This window comes from Eptatretus burgeri, chromosome 7, assembly GCF_056783735.1.
Source record: "Eptatretus burgeri isolate ZD-2024b chromosome 7, Ebu_testis_v1, whole genome shotgun sequence".
NCBI classification, from domain to species: domain Eukaryota; kingdom Metazoa; phylum Chordata; class Myxini; order Myxiniformes; family Myxinidae; genus Eptatretus; species Eptatretus burgeri.
Genome location: NC_140967.1, coordinates 111,413,984 through 111,432,748, shown reverse-complemented (window position 1 = coordinate 111,432,748; position 18,765 = coordinate 111,413,984). Strand labels below are relative to the sequence as shown.

At 43.5% G+C, this 18,765-nt stretch overlaps 1 protein-coding gene across 3 annotated transcripts in view; it reads right to left on the bottom strand.

Moving 5' to 3' along the window:
- Positions 1 to 9,218: 9,218 nt before the first annotated feature.
- Positions 9,219 to 18,765, bottom strand: part of ZFYVE26 (zinc finger FYVE-type containing 26) — a 252,667-nt gene continuing 243,120 nt past the window's right edge. For all 3 annotated transcript variants that reach the window (XM_085890294.1, XM_085890293.1, XM_085890295.1), the window contains 3 exons: positions 12,542 to 12,733; positions 12,096 to 12,146; positions 9,219 to 11,998 (listed from right to left, as the gene is read on the bottom strand). In XM_085890294.1, the coding sequence (XP_085746420.1) occupies positions 11,807 to 11,998; positions 12,096 to 12,146; positions 12,542 to 12,733 (435 nt within the window). In that variant the 3' untranslated portion in view covers positions 9,219 to 11,806. The remainder of the gene's footprint in view (positions 11,999 to 12,095; positions 12,147 to 12,541; positions 12,734 to 18,765) is intronic.

Sequence of the window (18,765 nt, the reverse complement as noted above, 5' to 3'; positions counted from 1 at the left end):
TCGTTTATTTTAGAAAAAAAACACATATGTGGAGAGAAAAAAGCTCATCTCAAGAGTCCAAGCAGATTTCTGACTCTGAGCCAGAATACATGGTATTTTATGTGGTTGGAAGATAAGGAACAGAAATGGGGAAGGTGATCTACTCACATGAAAGTGAAATGACCAATCACATTCTGATAAGAGTAAAATATCATTTTCAAGGACATGGTCATGGCTCTTTGTTTCAAACGCAAATTCCTATGGTACGTCGTTGAGCTCTTTCAAGCTTTATCAGATATTTGCATTGCTTTGCCGTCCTCCCCCTTCACAACTATTGTTTTCTTCACTTCAACATAGCAATGACCTGCGTTCTCAGTAAATTTGTTATTCAGCATTCATTAATTAGAATTAAGCATTGCTGCTTTGCTCTGTTGCCCGACTTACTGTGCCAACCAAGTGAAACAAAGAAATGCGAGCCAAATCCGCGCTCTGCGCGGAGCTTCTAAAGTGAGGATTCATTAAGATGCCAATATATCCGGTGTTCACAATGTGATTTATGGAATTTCTTTATATACAATGTTTGTTGTTTCATTTTTTGTGTCAAATGCACCTTCTGAGGTAGTCAGCATGTGCAGAAAAGGGTTTTACATTGCGGACGCTTTTTTCTCGGAGCGGCATTACACCTCTCGGCGGTGACGTCACACGTTTCCATGCAAACGAATGTAAAAATTTGAAAATCGCCTAAAATTCCCAAACCTGTCCGTCTGGCGCGATGTCACATCGCCCCATGTTGTTCATTAGACCACAGAGCAACCGCATGCCGAAAGTGGTGACGATACATCCAGCAGCTTCGGAGGAGATAAGTCTACAAAATATGGCTTCGCGTATTAAAATAATAATTATATTGTTCCACAGTTACCGAGCACACGAAATATATTCATAATTTCAAAAACCTTCAGCGTGCAATGATCCATTATCAAGTATATTTTAAAGTATCAGAGCAGAAAACATAACAGATGGGTACATATTTCCTTGAACTAAACATGAACTAATTACAAGATCTCTCACCAGGCCCAGAATGTGCTTGAGCCAGTATGGGGATTATATATTCGTTATCATTATAGTTGATATTATTATAACCAAATGGTTCGAAAGTCATCCGGTTTGAAGTGTAGGTCGAGAAAAGATATGTTCGTTCCATGGAATTAACAAGACCATAGTACATCGAACAGAGATGCTACTCACTCGTGAACTGTTACAATGAGTTCTGAGCAAACAAAGAAACTCGTTACCATGAGCAGATATTATTTGCAAATGCATTGAGCTTCTGACTTTGACATTGTGAGAGAGACGAAAAACATGTTTTATGCCGAAGATAATTTAAATCGTTATCTCGACTCGATGTCAGTGCCTTTGCAGACGATGTTTCCTGGCGAACCATTCCTTATACGGTGACAGTCACGTTAGCAAATGCTTTACAACAGACTCCAACAGAGCAAATCAGGAGAAATGAGTACATAATTTGTGGACAAAGAACATTTCTCTCAACATGAAAAATATTTCTTTCAGCATGATCAATACAGAAACACCAGTGCTTTGCGATAGTCATGTGATTAGAATATATATATATATATATATATATATATATATATATATATATATATATATATATATATATATATATATATATATATATATATATATATATATATATATGCCCCTGTTCACATTTCACAAGATGGAATAAATTTTTTTTTCTTCCACAGCACCATGAGGTCCCCAAAAGGATATCCAGTCTCCGCAAAGATGACTACATCATCTATGAAATCAAGGTCAGACATCCTGATGTTCCAAAATGATGCAGTGCAGCTTGATCTCTCTGACATCCTCTCCACAATCCAGTCCATACAAGCACCGACAAGGGTGGGGGCCAGTACTCACTCCTGAAGAACTACAGTAACAACTGGAAATAAGTCAGAGATGGTACCACCACAATTCACAGCACTCTCAGTTCCAGAGTAGAGTTCAGACATCAGATCGATCAGTTTTGTTGGCACCCCATGAAGACCAAGAATCCTCCAGAGGACATCCCGATTGACTGAATCAAACGCTTTAAAGAGATCAACATCGGCTGCAAGCAGCCCCTGCCGACACTCTCGTCTGCATTTGGTGAGGACCCGAAGGGCAAGGATACGGTCAATCGTTGATCTCTTTGGTGTTGCTCCAGCAGATGGTGGTGAACCCAATCAATAATTATCTGAGCAAAGACCTTACTCGGCACTGAGAGCAGCATCACCCCTCAGTAGTTATTATAGTCCTGGCGATCACTCTTCCCTTTCTAGAGAGGGTCAACAAGGCCCCTCTTCCAGTCAGTCGGGATGTCTTCCAGTCAGTTCCAGTCAGTTGGGATGTCAGAGCACCACTCCAACACTCTTTCCTGCAATCTGACCCAGGAATGTCACCCCGTGGTTTCCCTCCTATCATCAAAGATTGGGGGTCCTGAAGGCTTTGCCCCAATCTCGTCATCCGGTGAGCTGCCCTTCAAAGGGAAGCTGCACAGGAGGTACTTCCACGGAGTGGGTTTTCAGGTTTTTTTGCGTTTTTGTGTTTGCGGAATGAAGGGTTTTATGGTGGCCGGAGTGCAAATCCTGCCACCAACCTCGTAATAAGAAGTAACCCAACTGCAGGATGACGTCCGAAGACACAGTTGGGCACTAGATATGGATGGCCGTTGGCTCACAAGGAGCTCCTCCGCCCTTTGACAGGTTTTGTTTTTAATCCTGCTGGGTGTCCATATCCATACACCCTCCTCACCAAAAAACCTGGTGGGGGAGACGGTTTAGTCACCGACAACCTGACCAATCACCGACAACTTCAAGAGAATGTTACCAATTATCACCTCCCCCAGGGATTTACCATTAAAGCCGCGCCAAAATGGTTTCTTGCTTGCAACATCTGCAATGACGGGTCACCACATGAAACGTGCTGTTACGGAATAGTTTATTATAAGAAGGCACAGGACGACAAATGTAGAATCCTGGGACAAAAGATAGAAAGACATGAAAACGGGCAAATAAATAAATGAAGCACACTCTTGATCCGACATCACAAAAACACACAATACAGGAAATATAATCTAATCAAAATGGCCATTGGCGCACAACATCGGGTGTCCTGTGAGGTCTTTAAAAAGATACCGGTACTCGGGATCGAAAATGCTCCACCCTGAACATGAGATCAGCATGCAGTGCTTGGAGTGGAGTACATGTGACTGAATCGTTTTACGATATGACATCAGGTCGTGCAAACATGATGTAAATGATTATGGAAATGTCTCGATGAAGCAGGAAGTAGCTACTCTTGGTCTTCGCACTGTTGATGTCAATGTTTATGTTGATTGTCAAGGTAAAGCGAACTTGAAGAATGTCAAAGCTTTTCTATTTTAATTCCTTGTGGCTGAAGTACGTCGACGATCAGGATTGGCTCGTGTCGTTCGCTGTCCGTTCACAGCGTCTTTGAGAAGACATTCGATATCGGGAATATTGGGAACGTGCACTTCAGTGTCACATGAGAGGTGCCAAGCACCAAAGCATGACGTGACATATGAATGCAAATGACTGGTCTAACTCCTGTATTACTGAATTATTTGGTTCCAGAACAGGTATTTACACTTCAGTTTCATTTGTTTATTTTTATTGTCTGTTTTCCTAAGTGTAATCCAAACATTGTCTCAGTTAAAAGCTCGATGTTGTGGTATTTGTGAGTAAGCATCAGTAAATGCCTGTTGATGAATGATTAAAATTGATGGTTACATGTAAGTCGAAGCAAGAGGGAATGCTTCTATTGTAACAAGAAAGGCCACATGATGGCTAAATGTCAATTGAAGAAGGCAGCTCAGATGAGGTCACAACAGAAGGCAGCCAGTGCAGTGCACGATTTCCAAAGGAAAGATGTTATGTGCCGAGCAGAAACGAAAGAGCAGTCTGCATCAGCTGTGCAAAAATATCCTGAACAGATCCGGATGAACAAAGGTGGATTTCAGTCAATACCTACAGTCTTCAGCAGTGTGACCACTCCTTGGCTTTTTTCACAAGATCTTGGCGACTCGTTCACCTTGGCGTCTTGGTTTTCTATTATCATCGCTTTTCCGAAACCTTGAGAATTCTTGGCTTTTTTCATTGGCTCACCTTGGAATTTATGAAAATGAGGAGTGGTCACACTGGTCTTCAGCAGTTGCGAGAAAACCATCGCTGTTAACAGCAACATCACCGTGGTTGAAGGCTACGTGGATTCACAGAAAGTGACAGAACTGTGAGACTCAGGATGTACTCATGCAGCTGTGAAACAAGAACTGGTGACTTCAAGGCAGATGACTGACAAGGTCTATTCCTGGAAGCTGATTGCAACTGGATAGTGATGCAATGTACTATCAAAGATCCACGTGGACACACTGTACTACATAAGAGAGGTGGAGGTCATGTGCATGGAGGATCCCCATTTGTGATCTCGTGATCGGTAATATAATCGGGAGCACGAGATGTCAAGTATCCAGACACAAACTGGATTCCACAGCTGGCACAAGCAGAAGTCACTAAGTCACAGACCAAGAGCAACAAGGACAACCATCAAACCATTGAAGGTGTCACAATCTGACATTCCTAAGGTGACTGTGCAAGAGCTTGAGCAAGCTCAGAAGGAAGATGTATCACTTCAAAGGTTGTGGAAGGAGGTGCAGGATAACAGAGATCATAAGACACGGGACAAGAGCAAATACAGGCTCAAAATCCACAAAGGTGTCTTCCACCGTGGTGGAACAACTGACACATATCGTATCGACACAACTGACACAAACGAGGTGAAGCAAGTCATCGTTCCGACCAAGTATCGGGAGGCCGTGATGAAATTGCAAACACATCGATTGTTGGAGGTCATCTTGGAGCAAAGAAAACAACTGACAGAATAACCAACAACTTCCATTGGTCAGGAATAACTCATGACATCAGCAGATTCTGCAAGTCTTGCGACATCTGCCAGAGGACCATCCCCAAAGGGAGGGTTTCCAAGATACCATTGGGATCCATGCCGTTGATGGAGAAGTCCTTTTGCACAGTGGTCGTGGAGCTGATTGGATCGTTGTCCCCAGTGTCTAAGGGTAACCGGTACATTTTGACCATTGTGGACTACGTCATGAGGTACCTTGAAGCAATTGCACTCCCCAATATTGAGACAGAGGATGGTCACGGAAGCACTGCTGGAAGTCTTCTCCGGAGTAGGACTCCCACAAGAGGTACTGAGCGACTGAGGTACTCGATTTACATCGGACCTAATGGAGGTGGTGTGTCGACTCATTGCGATGAAGCAACTCTTCACGACACCATACAACCCCAGGTGCAATGGACTTTATGAACGAGTCAATGGAGTTCTGAAGAGCATGTTGAGGAAGATGTGTTAAGAGCAACCTCATGATTGGGACAGGTACCTGCAGGTGGTGCTGTTTGCTTACAGAGAGGTGCCTCAAGAAAGTACTGGGTTCTCACTATTTGAGCTACTCCACAGATGAACTGTAAGAGGACCCATGCAGTTGTTGAAGGAACTGTGGGCTGGAGAGAACACGTCAGAGGTTCATAATACCTACCAATATGTCTTTGACTTGCGTAATCGACTGGAGGACACTTGCTGACTGGCGAGAGAGAGAGGGAGTCTACACAGAGCTCAAAACCGTCAGAAGTATTTCTATGATAAGAAAACCAGAGATAGAAAGTTCAAGGTTGGAGACAGAGTTTTATTGCTACTACCAACAGAGCACAAGTTGACGCTGCAATGGCAAGGACCACATGAAGTCCAGGAAAAAGTTAACTGGATGGACTACAGGATCTGTGTCAAAGGCAAGACCAAAATTTACCATGCCAACCTTTTGAAGTTGTATCATGAGAGAGCTGACAACACAGCTATCACAATACAGCCAGATGTGCCGGTATGGTGGTCATCGACCCAGAGCCGGGTGGTGGTGAAGAATGTGTATTGGTGAATGAAGACTTTCTGGAATTAACCCCAGGGCTGATGGAGAGACTCAAGAGGATGTCAGCATCAGCAAGGATCTGTCACAGCAAGGCAGAGGGAGGAAGTCCATTAATTACTCCAGGAGTTTGAAGACATCTTCAATGGAATCCTAGGTACTACCAACCTGGAGGAGCATAAGAATGAGACCACCACAAATGAGATAGTCAGAGTCGAGCAGCACCAAATGGAAGCTGTGATCAAGGAGGAAGTGGAAGCTATGTTGTAAGCAGATATCATCGAACCATCAAAAGCAGCCTACAACTCGCCGGTGGTAATTCTGAGGAAAAAGGATGGATCCAACTGTTTCTGCATTGACTTTTGGAGATTGAACTTGTCACAAAGTTTGACATTGAACCCATGGGGAACCCTGAAGCTATCATGGCAAAGCTGGAGCGAGATCGGTATTTTACCAAGATCCGCCTGAGCAAGTGTTACTGGTGGATTGCTATGGAGGAAGTCTCAAAGGAAAAGACAGCATTTGTAACCTCAGATGGCTGCTACCAATTTAAGAAGATGCCATTTGGCTTTGTAAACTCAGCGGCAACCTTCAATCGAATGATGAGGAAGGTGCTGCACGATTTACGTAACATCGACCACGACGTGAAAGCCATCCTGAAGCACACAGTCAGGTGGGAAGATCACGTCAAAACACCGCGGCAACTTTTTGAGTGGATCAGAGAAGCTGGTTTGATTCTTCGGCCTTCCATTTGTTACATTGCATTTCACACACTGGAGTTTGTGAGACACCGAGTGGGAAAGGGACAGGTATAGTTGGAGGAAGAGAAACGCACCAGCATCAGAAACGCCCCAGTTCCGACGACCAAAAGATAGGTTAAATCATTCCTGGGCTTGGTAGGGTACTACAGGAGGTTCATGCCAAACTACACAGATTAAGTTGTGCCCCTCACTGACCTCAAAACTGACCTCAAGGGTCAGCCCAACCACATTCCAGGGGAGGCACCCCAACAGAGGGCATTTGAAATGATCAAGAACCTTCTTTGCAAGACTCCTGTACTACAGATGCCCGACTTTGCCAGATCATTCATCGTGCAAGCGGATGCATCCGATGTTGGAATTGGAGCGGTGTTGTTGCAGGAGTACGAGGACGAAGTTTTTCCTGTAATGTATGCCAACAAGAAACTTCTACCCCAGGAAAGGAAATACTCGGTGATAGAATGTGAATGTCTCGCAATTGTGTTTGCTGTTAAGAAATTCCAGAAATACATCAATGGACGAGAGTCCATCATACAGACTGATCATTTTCCCTATCATGCATACAGAAGTGTAAGATTGACAGTGCGAGGACAATGTGGTGGGCGTCATGTCTACAGAACTCTTGGTTCTGTATTCAAGCCAGTAAGGGATCCAAGAATGTGGGAGCTGATTGTGATTGTTTATTTTTGGTTTATTTTGCAACCTCTAATTTTAACTGACTTGTAAAAAATATTAATTTGCAAAAAAAAATTCTAAAGGCGGGGCTTATTTGTCAGTTAAATTGTGAATAAACATTCGTAAATGAATGATTAAAATTGACGATTACATGTTATAAGTTTCATTTTGCACGGATCGGTAAATTGTAATACGAACTGCTTGATGTAATGCGCTAATTTTGACTGCAGATGGCAGTGTTGTATTGTGAACTGCCTGGTGAGATTCGTGAAGATGCTGGAATGTTCTCAGATGAAACTTCCAGCATGGGCGAGAATCACATTTGCTGGAAGGCAAGAGATTGTTCTGTGATGCTATATAAACCCACGAGAGGGAGGTGTAGAGATGAGTGACACGTGATGGGACGTGCGTTTCGATCGTTCCAGTGCTCGATTTAACTCTGAGTGAATGAGGTGTTAATGTCCAGAGTGGTTGTTAATGTGTGGAGCCGAATATAACCAGGTTGATTAAAACTCATTAAGATTGTGCATCGGGAAAGAATTCCTTTGAGCTCTTCAACATCCGGGACAGGAAAGCGTGCGAGAAAGAACGATGCGACAGGAGTTGATGGTTTGACAGCCCTGGAGGACGAGGTGAACACATGCGAGTTGAGCCGGCAAGACAGGGACATTGGGCGGAAACAACCCAACGCGGGAATTGGAGATGGACATTGCGTGTAATGGTGAACTTCCTCATTTGACTTTGTATCTGTTTATTTGAAATACAAGTTTCAAAAATGTTACGCTGTTGATGTAGTCATTGTAACGTCACTCAGAAGTCAAAGACCCCAACTGAGAAATATCCATTTGAGTAGTTGCCGATCGGTACAATCGTCAAGACATGTGAAGTGCAAACCATGGATTGCAGTTGTGAGAGAACGGGCTTGGTTCGGCAAAACAAAAAACATACGTCCACTAAAGAGAAGGAAACCCCAAGCTGCGTATACCCTCGGCATATTTTTTTTCACAGGCTTGTTATATTGACTTTACACGGTTTCGCCTTTCCTATGTAAAATATAATTTCCTGTAAACCATTCTGTTTTTACACGATCCGTCTCATTTTGTGTGTGCCCCTCTCCCTCCTGTGTGTGGGTTGTGTGCATTCATCTGCGCTGCTGCGGCACACTTGGTAACTCAGATACACAGTGCATGCATTCCTGCACTGTACCCATTTCTGCGTCAACACTGCTTTCCATGGAATTGCAATAAATTTGTTTCAGCTAGTTTTCGGTTATTATATTATTGCCCTCTTGGTCGAGGTGAGAGTGCACGGCGTCACTGGACAGACACTAAAAAAGCACCCCATTTCCAAAGCCTCTTGGAACAGAAAGTAGACAGATATATGTGCTCCTATTTGACGAGTCAGACTTCCACATAAGATTGTGGGAAAATGAGGAAGTTAAATCCAGGTATCTTGATTCCAAGTTCGTTGGACACTGTACAGCTGAAGACATGCACGCTGAATTTCATTCCGTTTTGGAATACGTACTTGAATCCAATAAATCTTGTTCAGCTTTCCATGGATGGCCCAAGTGTCAACTGGAAGTTTCACACGAGTGTTCAAGTTGAAATGCAAACGAACTATGGCAAGTCACTGTTAGATGTGGGGAGCGGTATCCTGCATATTCTTCATGATGCATTCCCAACAGGTGTGCAACCTCTGGTGTTGGTATCGCCAAGCTATTACGTGCACTCCTACACATTTTCTGTGACTCATCTCATGGAATATGGAATAACAGAAAACAAACAAGGTTTCATTCTTAGTCTATTGGTTTATTCCAATGTCACTTGTTGCATAAAACATTTGCATTGAAAGTCCTGGAAAACAACTTTTTTTTTTCCTGGAAAATACCTGGAAATTTGTTCTTCCATGGCTGTGCTAACCCTGTAAATCTTTCCCAAAGAGCAGCACAGATGCACCATTTTGATTCTATGTAAAATGGCTGGCTTTACATCTCATCCAGGAGCGGAGAAATGTTTAATGATCCATACGTTTATGAGGATAAGGGAGAAAAATTATGAGGATGAATGCGGGGGTAAAGAGGATGGAAGATGGGGATGAATAGGATGGGGTGGTGTGCATGGAGATGAAGTTAAGTGAACTGTGAGAAGGATAGGAATGATTGAGGATTAGGATGGGGGAGAAAGATGATTAGGAATGATTATGAAGATGATCAATGGGTTTGAGGATGAGGAAGATGATGAGCATGAATGGAGATGGGGAGGATGTTTGGAGTGAAGAGGATGGGAATGCTGAGAAGGAAAAGGTGATGAGGAGGAAGAGGTGATGAGGGTGCGGGAGATTAGGAATGATGTGGGTGATGATCTGGATAATTATGATGAGGGGAGGAGGGAGAAGATGATGATGGGGTGACGATTACTAGGTTTGGGGATGAGGAGGATGGGGATGATACTAGGGAAAATGTGTGAGGTCATGGGGTGGAGCATGATGGGGAAGAAGAGATGTGAGGATAGGGACGATGAGCATGGTGGTGTGATGGTAAGGATGAGGATGAGAATTATAGGGTGATGAGGAATGAAGAGAAGGAGGACTGAGTAGAATGATGAGAAGGATGACTGAGTAGAATGATGAGAAGGATGACTGGGTGGTATAATGTGGATTGATGAGGATGGTAAGGAGGAGGATGGGAATGATGACGATGGGGAGGGTGAGGATGATGAGAATGATTGGTGAGGTGAATGGTGAAGATGAGGATGATGTACACGGCTGATGAGGAAGATGATGAGCATGAATGGTGATGGGGAGGATGTAGAGGATGGGGATCATGAATAATGATGAGATGAAGATGGGGGAGGATAATGCTGATGAGGAAGAATGATGGGGATGAGAGCAGGGAGGATTATGGAGATAAGCAGGAAGAGGATTAGGGTGAATGCTGATGTGGGTGACGATGGGATGAATATGAGGAGGATGGGAATTATGGCGATTCGGTTTGGGGAGGAGGAGAAGGACGAAGAATGATCAGGGTAGGGTAAAGGGGATAAGAATGATGAGGAAGAAGAAGATCGGGTCAGGATGATGATGGTGTTGAAAAGTATAGGGATGAGGTTTATAAGACTGTTGAAGATTAGAATAGGAAGGATGGGGATGGAGATGATTTGGAGGTAGATGAGGATAAGGAAGACTGACAAGGTTGAAACCAAAAAGCAGAAATCCTTCAATTGGCAGAAGAGACACTTGTTTGATTCAGCATGGTGTCCACATGAGGACCTCCAACACGTGGCTGACACTTCAATTGTCGGCTTTCATACCACATTTTAAAAGAAAAAAAAGTAAATTAACATTACATACAAAATAAAAAGTTTATTATTATTATTTTAAGCAAAATGTACCATTATAGTGGTTTGCAGTGACCATCGTGGATTTTCAGTTGATAAAAGCAAGGGGTGTGCCGTGTGGGGGTATTTGTAAACAGATAACACACCAAGTTTCAGGTATGAGGAGTCTCACATGGGGTCCATTGGAAATGAAATTTAGGCCAATCAGAGTTTGTGCACATCAAGTTGATTCAAATTTGCCCCAAGTGTAACGTCACTGCACCTGATGTAATGGATATCTGGTTTTTGAAAGATATCGTATATCGACCATCAAGATACACTTTTTTAAGAAGAAAAGTTGGGATGAATGCTGATGTATTGTGAATTGCCTCTGCTCTAACCCTTTAAACATGTCCATTTATACACCACATGCCCATATTAAGGGGTTAATGCTATACATTAGCCAGTTATAAAAAATAGAGGTATGCAGTATATTTAAAGGGGAACATAAAGTCAATTGAAAACAAATCACTATCTGTAGTTTGGAGGAAGGGGAAATAAGGGTTGGGGGGGGGTCATAAATTCCCTCCCACCTTCCTCCATGATGGAATGGTCCTCTGGCAGCAAAACAACAAAGATGTTAGTCCTCCATCTCATTCACAAACAGCAGCACACATACATTGTTTCTGATGTTTCTGGAGCCATTGGAACAGAACATTTTTGAAAATAGAAAAAAAACCAAACTGACTCCCCTGGAAAAGTTAAGTTAAAAATCAGAATTCTTGAAATTTTCTCAGATTTAATTTTTTTTTTTTTAAAGAAATAAAAAATGTAAATGTTTAGCCACTTGTTGATTTGTCAAGTTAATAATATCCCACTTTGGTTAAACTCAAAGCATATGGCAGTTTGTTGGTTGAAAAAGAAAATTAAGTGAGAAAATGGGGACCCAAAAAGTCGCACAGCACCAAAAAACAAAAAGATGAAGGTTGAAAGAGCCAGACAACCATAACCGAAGCAATGAAAGGATGGAGGTGAAAAGGTAAAAGCTAACTTGGGCATGCCTACGACTGGTAGGCTTGATCATGTCTGTGCCCAAACAGCCAGCGCTTGCACATTGAGGTCATATTTTGCTGTCCCAAACGCTGGGCCTGCACCATGATGCTTTCCACAAAGGGCACCGATTCTGATAGTTCCAGCTTCACAGCGACCAGGTATGCAGAGCGCAGGCGGCCACTCACCATGTAGGCCTTTACCTGACGGAGGTTAAGTGATGTACACCATCAATGCAAAGTACAGACGTCTGGAAAACTTCAAGAGGATGCCTTAGGTTGGGGTGGGGGTGAGGTTTACCTTGTCATTGTTGTTTTTCATTTTGGCAATCAAACTATCCAGTTCCTTCACCTGGAAAATGAACAAAACCATGACATTTGTTGCAACAGTAATGGTAATCAGTTAAAAGTGTCACCTTCAAACAATTTTATTCCTATGAATCATCTTGGAGTTTTTAATCGAATAAACAACCCCGACTGCTACTCCTCAATTGGCCACTACAATTGTGCTCGTAATCCCCACGCATGTAACACACCCCCCCCCCCCCCCGTTGGGGTGTTTTAGCCCTTTTCTGGTCGACCCACCTTCCTGTTTTGAGGATTTGCCCGAGGGTGAAGTGTCAGTACAGTGCTAAATAAAAGTCGTGGATTGTTACTTGTGGAATGTTTAAGTCTCATCTTTACTTTTGGTCACACGACAAAAAAAAGGTTTCCAGGAAATAGTTCATCATTCAGTTTTAAGGGTACCTCGAGTGTGGCAGGAGAAGCGACTACTGCCGTTCGTACTGCGCTCAGTACAATGGTGTCCACGTCGCCTGGCCCGGCCATTCCAGACTCGGCCACACAGCGCAACAGCCGTTGCAGCTCACTTCCTTGGGCACGTTCCACGAGTTGACGTGCAGCTCGCACGTACACTGCCAGTGCTGGGAGCTCGAACTCCTGCAATAAAAGTTTTTAAAACAATTTTGACTTCCCCCATCTTCCCTGGAATTATGGTTCAGCTGTCACCTGGCTAACTTCAAATATCTTGCACAAGAAACTGATTACTGAATGAGAACTATATTATGATTTGTTTCCTGCCTTGTTATACGTATCTGTGTATCTGTGTATTCGCTCTTACATGAGCCTCAACTTGGAATACAAATAATAATAATTAAAAAAAAAACAACCTCATCGACAAGAAAGCCTTTAGAGAGGCTTTTGGGTTAAACGTCATCAATCTCTCCTCCTCCCCATAAAATATAACAGGAGTACTGAGGTTGTCATTTATTATCACAATACCCCCATCAACCCACCCCAAACCCACCTTATTCAAATTCCCTGTTTCCTTACTGAAAGTCCCTGTAGTTTACCCCGTGTAGTGTACCCCACCCCATCCTTCTCTCTTCAAATCCCCCATCTTGTTTACCCCATGTAGTGTACCCCACCCCATCCTTCTCTCTTCAAATCCCCCATCTTGTTTACCCTGTGTAGTGTACCCCACCCCATCCTTCTCTCTTCAAATCCCCCATCTGGTTTACCCCATGTAGTGTACCCCACCCCATCCCTCTCTCTTCCACAGATCTCCTGATGTCCCTGTTCCCTACCCGTTGTTGTGCTTCCCTCTCGTCTCCTGCTCCCTTTGTTGTATGTTCTGTGCGTTAGCTCTTTTATGAACCTCGACTGGTGTCCATAAATAAAATAAAAACCACATTATTGGTCCCCTACTGGTTTCACAGGAGGGAACTATAGGTTTGCTGCCCATATGTCTGTCCTTCACACATATGGGTTTTCAGACTTCTTTTCCATACCCTTTAATGTATTCAACCGAAACTTGGTACGAGGCTTTATTATAATAAGTTACAGAACGAGTTCGAGTTTCATGGCATTTCCTCAATTTTCCCAAAGTTATGTCATTTTTGGACTGAGAAAGTATCACATCGGGAGGGGACATGCATTTCACAGCAATTCTCACTCTTGTTCCACATCGTTTTCAGTCCTCATGGACACAATTGACCTCCCAGTCGATTAGCTTTTTACAACGAGAAAATAATTGTTCCTTCTGCAGTTTTAACATCTGTTTTAAAGGCCCAGTCACACCTTGACGTTTTCGCCAGCTTATGCCGATTTTTCAAAAATTTGTCTAAAACGCTGGCACACGTCGATTACGTTATGGGTAAGTTTTGGAAACATTGAGAGCACACTGAAAAACACTGCCATACGTCGTAGTACGCTGGCTTTCATCGTTGTACTTTGCGGTTGTCCTCAAATTTTCCACGCTTGAAATTTTACGACTTATGCCAGCGTATGACTCACAAGTTCCGCTACGCTAGCCATAAGTTGTAGGCACGTTATGCGATCGTTGACACACGTCGACACACGTTACTTGAAGTTAATCATAAGTCGAAACACGTCAATGTAATGGTTAGCGTCAGTGTTCCAGACTTCCTGGTTTTTTTTTTTTTTAATTTTTGTCGGTATGACGGTCATGTTGACACTTCGATTTCTAGTGCGGTTATGATTTAAATCGTTGAGCGGCAGCCTTTTAATAGGCTACGCCACGTGATCGTCGGCGATACGTGCAGCTCGCTATGCATAAGTTAGACTATCGTTGGGCATAGGTTGTGAACGCCGACAACAGGCTAAGCATTCGTTGGTATAAGTTATCTATAAGACAACGAAACGTTCTGTGTCCATTACCAATATGTTATGCATACGACCAACTTGTTATGAATACGTCCGAATCTTTCAAAAAAAAAACATCAAAAGTTCAGCGTAAGCCAGCGTTTTACATACATTTTGATACGTTGCCATTGTTGGCTAAAACGTCAAGGTGTGACTGGGCCTTAACCTCCGTTAAGGCAGAGGTCACATTTGCCACGGCGGCCGTGGGGTCTCCAAAATCTACGGCCACTATCAATTATACGGCGGCCGCAGTATTTCCACGGTCACACAATGTAGCAGTCACATATGTTCTTATTTTTCGGGGAGACGCACGGCGTATTTATAAATTGTGGAGACCGAACACGTGGGGTTGCTGTACGGTCTTTGATTTGATGTCGCACGGTGACCTTAGGGCGTTCCTGCGGCGGCCATAGAATTTTCAAGGCAGACGCAAGGTGCCCGCAACGCGACCGCAGGGGGCCCTTAGGCGAACGTGCGGCCAGACGGACGGTAACGAATGGGTTAAATTTATGTATTTTTTTTACCAGTTTTTTTTTTTGGTTTGTCGAATTGCTACGGCAAACGTAGAAATGAAAAAAGTTATAACTCCGCGTTATAATTCCACGGCGACCTTACGGCCTGTAAAATATAGCCATGCGGCGTAGGGCCACCCTGAGGCCACCTCAGAAACTCTGCGGCCGCCGCACGTTTCTGTCAATTCAGAGGGCGTACGGCCGCCGTATCCTCTCCGTAGAGCAAATGTGACATTGGCCTTAGGTCTTAGAAATTGTGGAGACCGAAAACGTGGGGTTGCCGTACGGTCTTTGATTTCATGTCGCAAGGTGACCGCAGGGGGCCCTAAGGCGAACGTGTGGCCAGACGGACGGAAACGAATGGGTTAATTTTTTTAATTTTTTTTTACCAGTTTTTTTTTCGGATTGTCGAATTGCTACGGCGAACGTAGAAATGAAAAAAGTTATAACTCCGTGTTATAATTCCACGACGACCTTACGACCTGTAAAATATAGCCAAACGGCATAGGGCCACCCTGAGGCCACCGCAGATACTCTGCGGCCGCCACACGTTTCTGTCAAATCAGAGGGCGTATGGCCGCCGTATCCTCGCCGTAGAGCAAATGTGACTTAGGCCTAACTCACGACAACATTTTTCCCTGAAGATGGCTATTATAGGAGGAAACAAAGACAAGCTAAATGTATTTAAAACAGGGAAATGCAATGTAAAGGCCCGGTCACACCTTGACGTTTTAGCCAGCGATGGCAACGTGTTAAAATTTATGTAAAACGCTGGCTTACGTTGAACTTTTGATGTTTTTTTTTAAAGATTCGGACGTATTCATAGCGACTTGGTCTGATGTATAACGCATTGGTAACTACACAGAACGTTTCGTTGTGTTATAGATAACTTATACCAACGAATGCTGAACCTGTTGTCGGCCTACACAACCGATGCCCAACGATAGTCTAACTCAGGCATAGCGCGTTGCACGCATCGCCGACGATGTCGTGACGTAGCCTATTAAAAGGCTGACGCACAACGATTCAAATCATAACTGCCATAGAAATGGAAGGGTCAAAATCGCGGTCACACCTTGGCGATCTTGCCAGCGTATGCCGACGTAACAAAAAGTGTGTCTAAAACGTTGGGGCACGTCGAATACGGTATGGGTAAGTTTGGTATGCGCGAGTAGAACGCTAAATACACTATCATAAGTCGTAGTAAGTAGAGTACGTCAAGAAATTTTAAACATGTTCAAAATTTTGCGACGTACTCGGCGTATGACACACGTTCCGCATGCGATGGGGATAAGTTTTACACACGATATGCGGACGCTTACACACGTCCACAAAGGCTACTTATAAGCTACTCATAAGTCGAAACACGTCGCGGTAATGTCTTTTTTACGCAAAACTTATTTCTAACTTATGTTTGACGTGCTTTGAACCAATTCTTTACGTAGTCCCAACACACATCGACGTATGTAGACGTATTCCAATGACGTCTTCCGGTCGACAAAAAAAAAAAAATGAATGTGTTTCCAGCTTACAACTGCCATATAAAGACGTGTTCCCAGCGGTTTTGGGAATTGGTATATAAAAATGCTGCTCATAAAAGGGGAACCCAACAGTGTTTTCGAGTTCCTTTTTGAGTCGATGTCCATGTCAGCAGTAACAGTATCAGTATCAGTATCAGTATCAGTATCAGTATCAGTATCAGTATTAGTATTAGTATTAGTAGTAGTTTGTTCATGTTGGCAGTAGTAGGTGAGTGTGAGGGGGAGGGTGTGGGTTATGATGGATCGTCCTTGCGTCCGCGTGTCCACGGGTAGGTTCATAGGCTGCCACTCAACGATTTAAATGGCTGCATCTCCACTATTGAAAGTAGACGCTTGCGCTCAACAATTTGAATTTTTTTACACTCAACGACTTTTAAACGGTACCACTCAGCTATTTTCATTGTTTACAATGAACGATTTAAATTGCTGTCACTCGCCTTTGTTTTTTTTTTTTTTTTTGACGCTGGGGTTTGGAAATTTGAAGCGTTTCTTCTGAGCGTGTTAAAACGCTCAAACTCGACTATTTTAAATAGACGCTGCCGATGGACAATTGGAATCATAGCCAAGCTAGACATCGAAGTGTGAACATCCTCGTCATGCCGAAGAAAAGTTTGAAGAATGCTGCAAATAAGTGTCCTGGCCGTGGACGCTGACGCAAAGACGATCCATTATACCGACGTCTTTCAGCCTATGAGTAACTTAAAAGTAACGTCTGTCGACGTGTGGCAACGGTCGCGTAACGTGCCAACAACACGTTAATCATAGGTTAGAAATAAGTTTCGGGTACGCTAAACATTACCTCGGCGTGTCTCAACTTATGATTAACTTACAAGTAGCATGTGTTGACGTCTGTCAACGATCGCAGACCGTGCCTACAACTTGTGGCCAGCGTAGCGGAACGTGTGAGTCATACGCCGGCATACGTCGTGAAATTTCAAGCATGAAAAAATTTGAGGACAACCTAAAAGTACAACGTTTAAAGCCAACGTACAACGACGTATGGCAACGTACTACGACGTATGCCAGCGTGCTCTCAATGTTATCAAAACTTACCCATAACGTATTCAACGTGCGCCAGCGTTTTAGAAAAAAAATTCAAAAATCGGCATACGTTGGCTAAAACGTCAAGGTGTGACCGGGCCTTTAGATGAGAGAAATAAATAAATAATTCTTGAACTTATCTCCCTCCTCGAAAACCTGGTGGTACCTTGTTAAGTCAGTCTCTGGTGTATGCTTCCAAATCTTGTCTACCCCCCCCCCCAATCCCACACTCTTGGTACCTGTCCTTTCCTGCCATATCCAACAGCTCAAGGACTCCATGTCTTTTGTACCTGAGAAGGTAGAGAAGTTTCCGTCAACCCTATACTCTGATTCGCCAACTGGATTAGACGACATCAGCTCACCAGTCCTAAAACCCTGCCCTGCTGCTCTTGCACACCCTCTCTCTGCTCTTTTCACCCTATCATTTACCCTTGGTCACCTTCCATCTGCTCGGAAATCCATCATCACTGCACTGCATAAAAAAGGTGCAAAAACTGATACCCTCAACTACAGACCTATCAGCTTACATCCAATCATCAGCAAGGTCATGAATCCATCATGGCAGTTCACAGCAAATCCTTCCTTTTCTCAAACATACTGATCTCAGACCATCGTGTCAGATTCAGACCCCCTCATTCTACCCTGGAGATGCTGCTTCTGCTCTCACAGCAATAGATGGATGTGTCAAACACTTAGAATAGGTCTTTCAATCCTGACGAATGTCACACTCTCACTCTGTTTCTCTGAAAAGAGTGTCTTGCTAACCCTCCAATTTTTTCTTTACAATTACTGTCCTAACACTCATTTCGAAGAAGTTCTGCCACTCATACTTTTGGGCCTATCAGTTACGATCTTTCTTGGGAGAATCATAAACTGTATTTAAGTTGGCCTACAAAGCCTGTCACCTACTGGACACCCATCATCCATCGTGCAAGGTATTTCTTTGGCACACTTGATTTCCTATCCACCGACAAGGCCATCCTCTACAGCTTGAAGGAGTACTGCTCTCCCCTCTGGCATGGCACCCCTTCCTCATACCTTTCTCAGCTTGGTGCTAGCTTGGTCTCAGCTTTGTCTCAGCATATGGAAACCAAGGCCATCAAAATCATTAGAATCTCCTGCCATGAAGCTGTCTCTGGGCTTGTTACTTTCACATTGCAGAAATATCGGTGGTCTCTCTGTCTTCTTGCACCTTCTTTCTGGTTTTGCACCC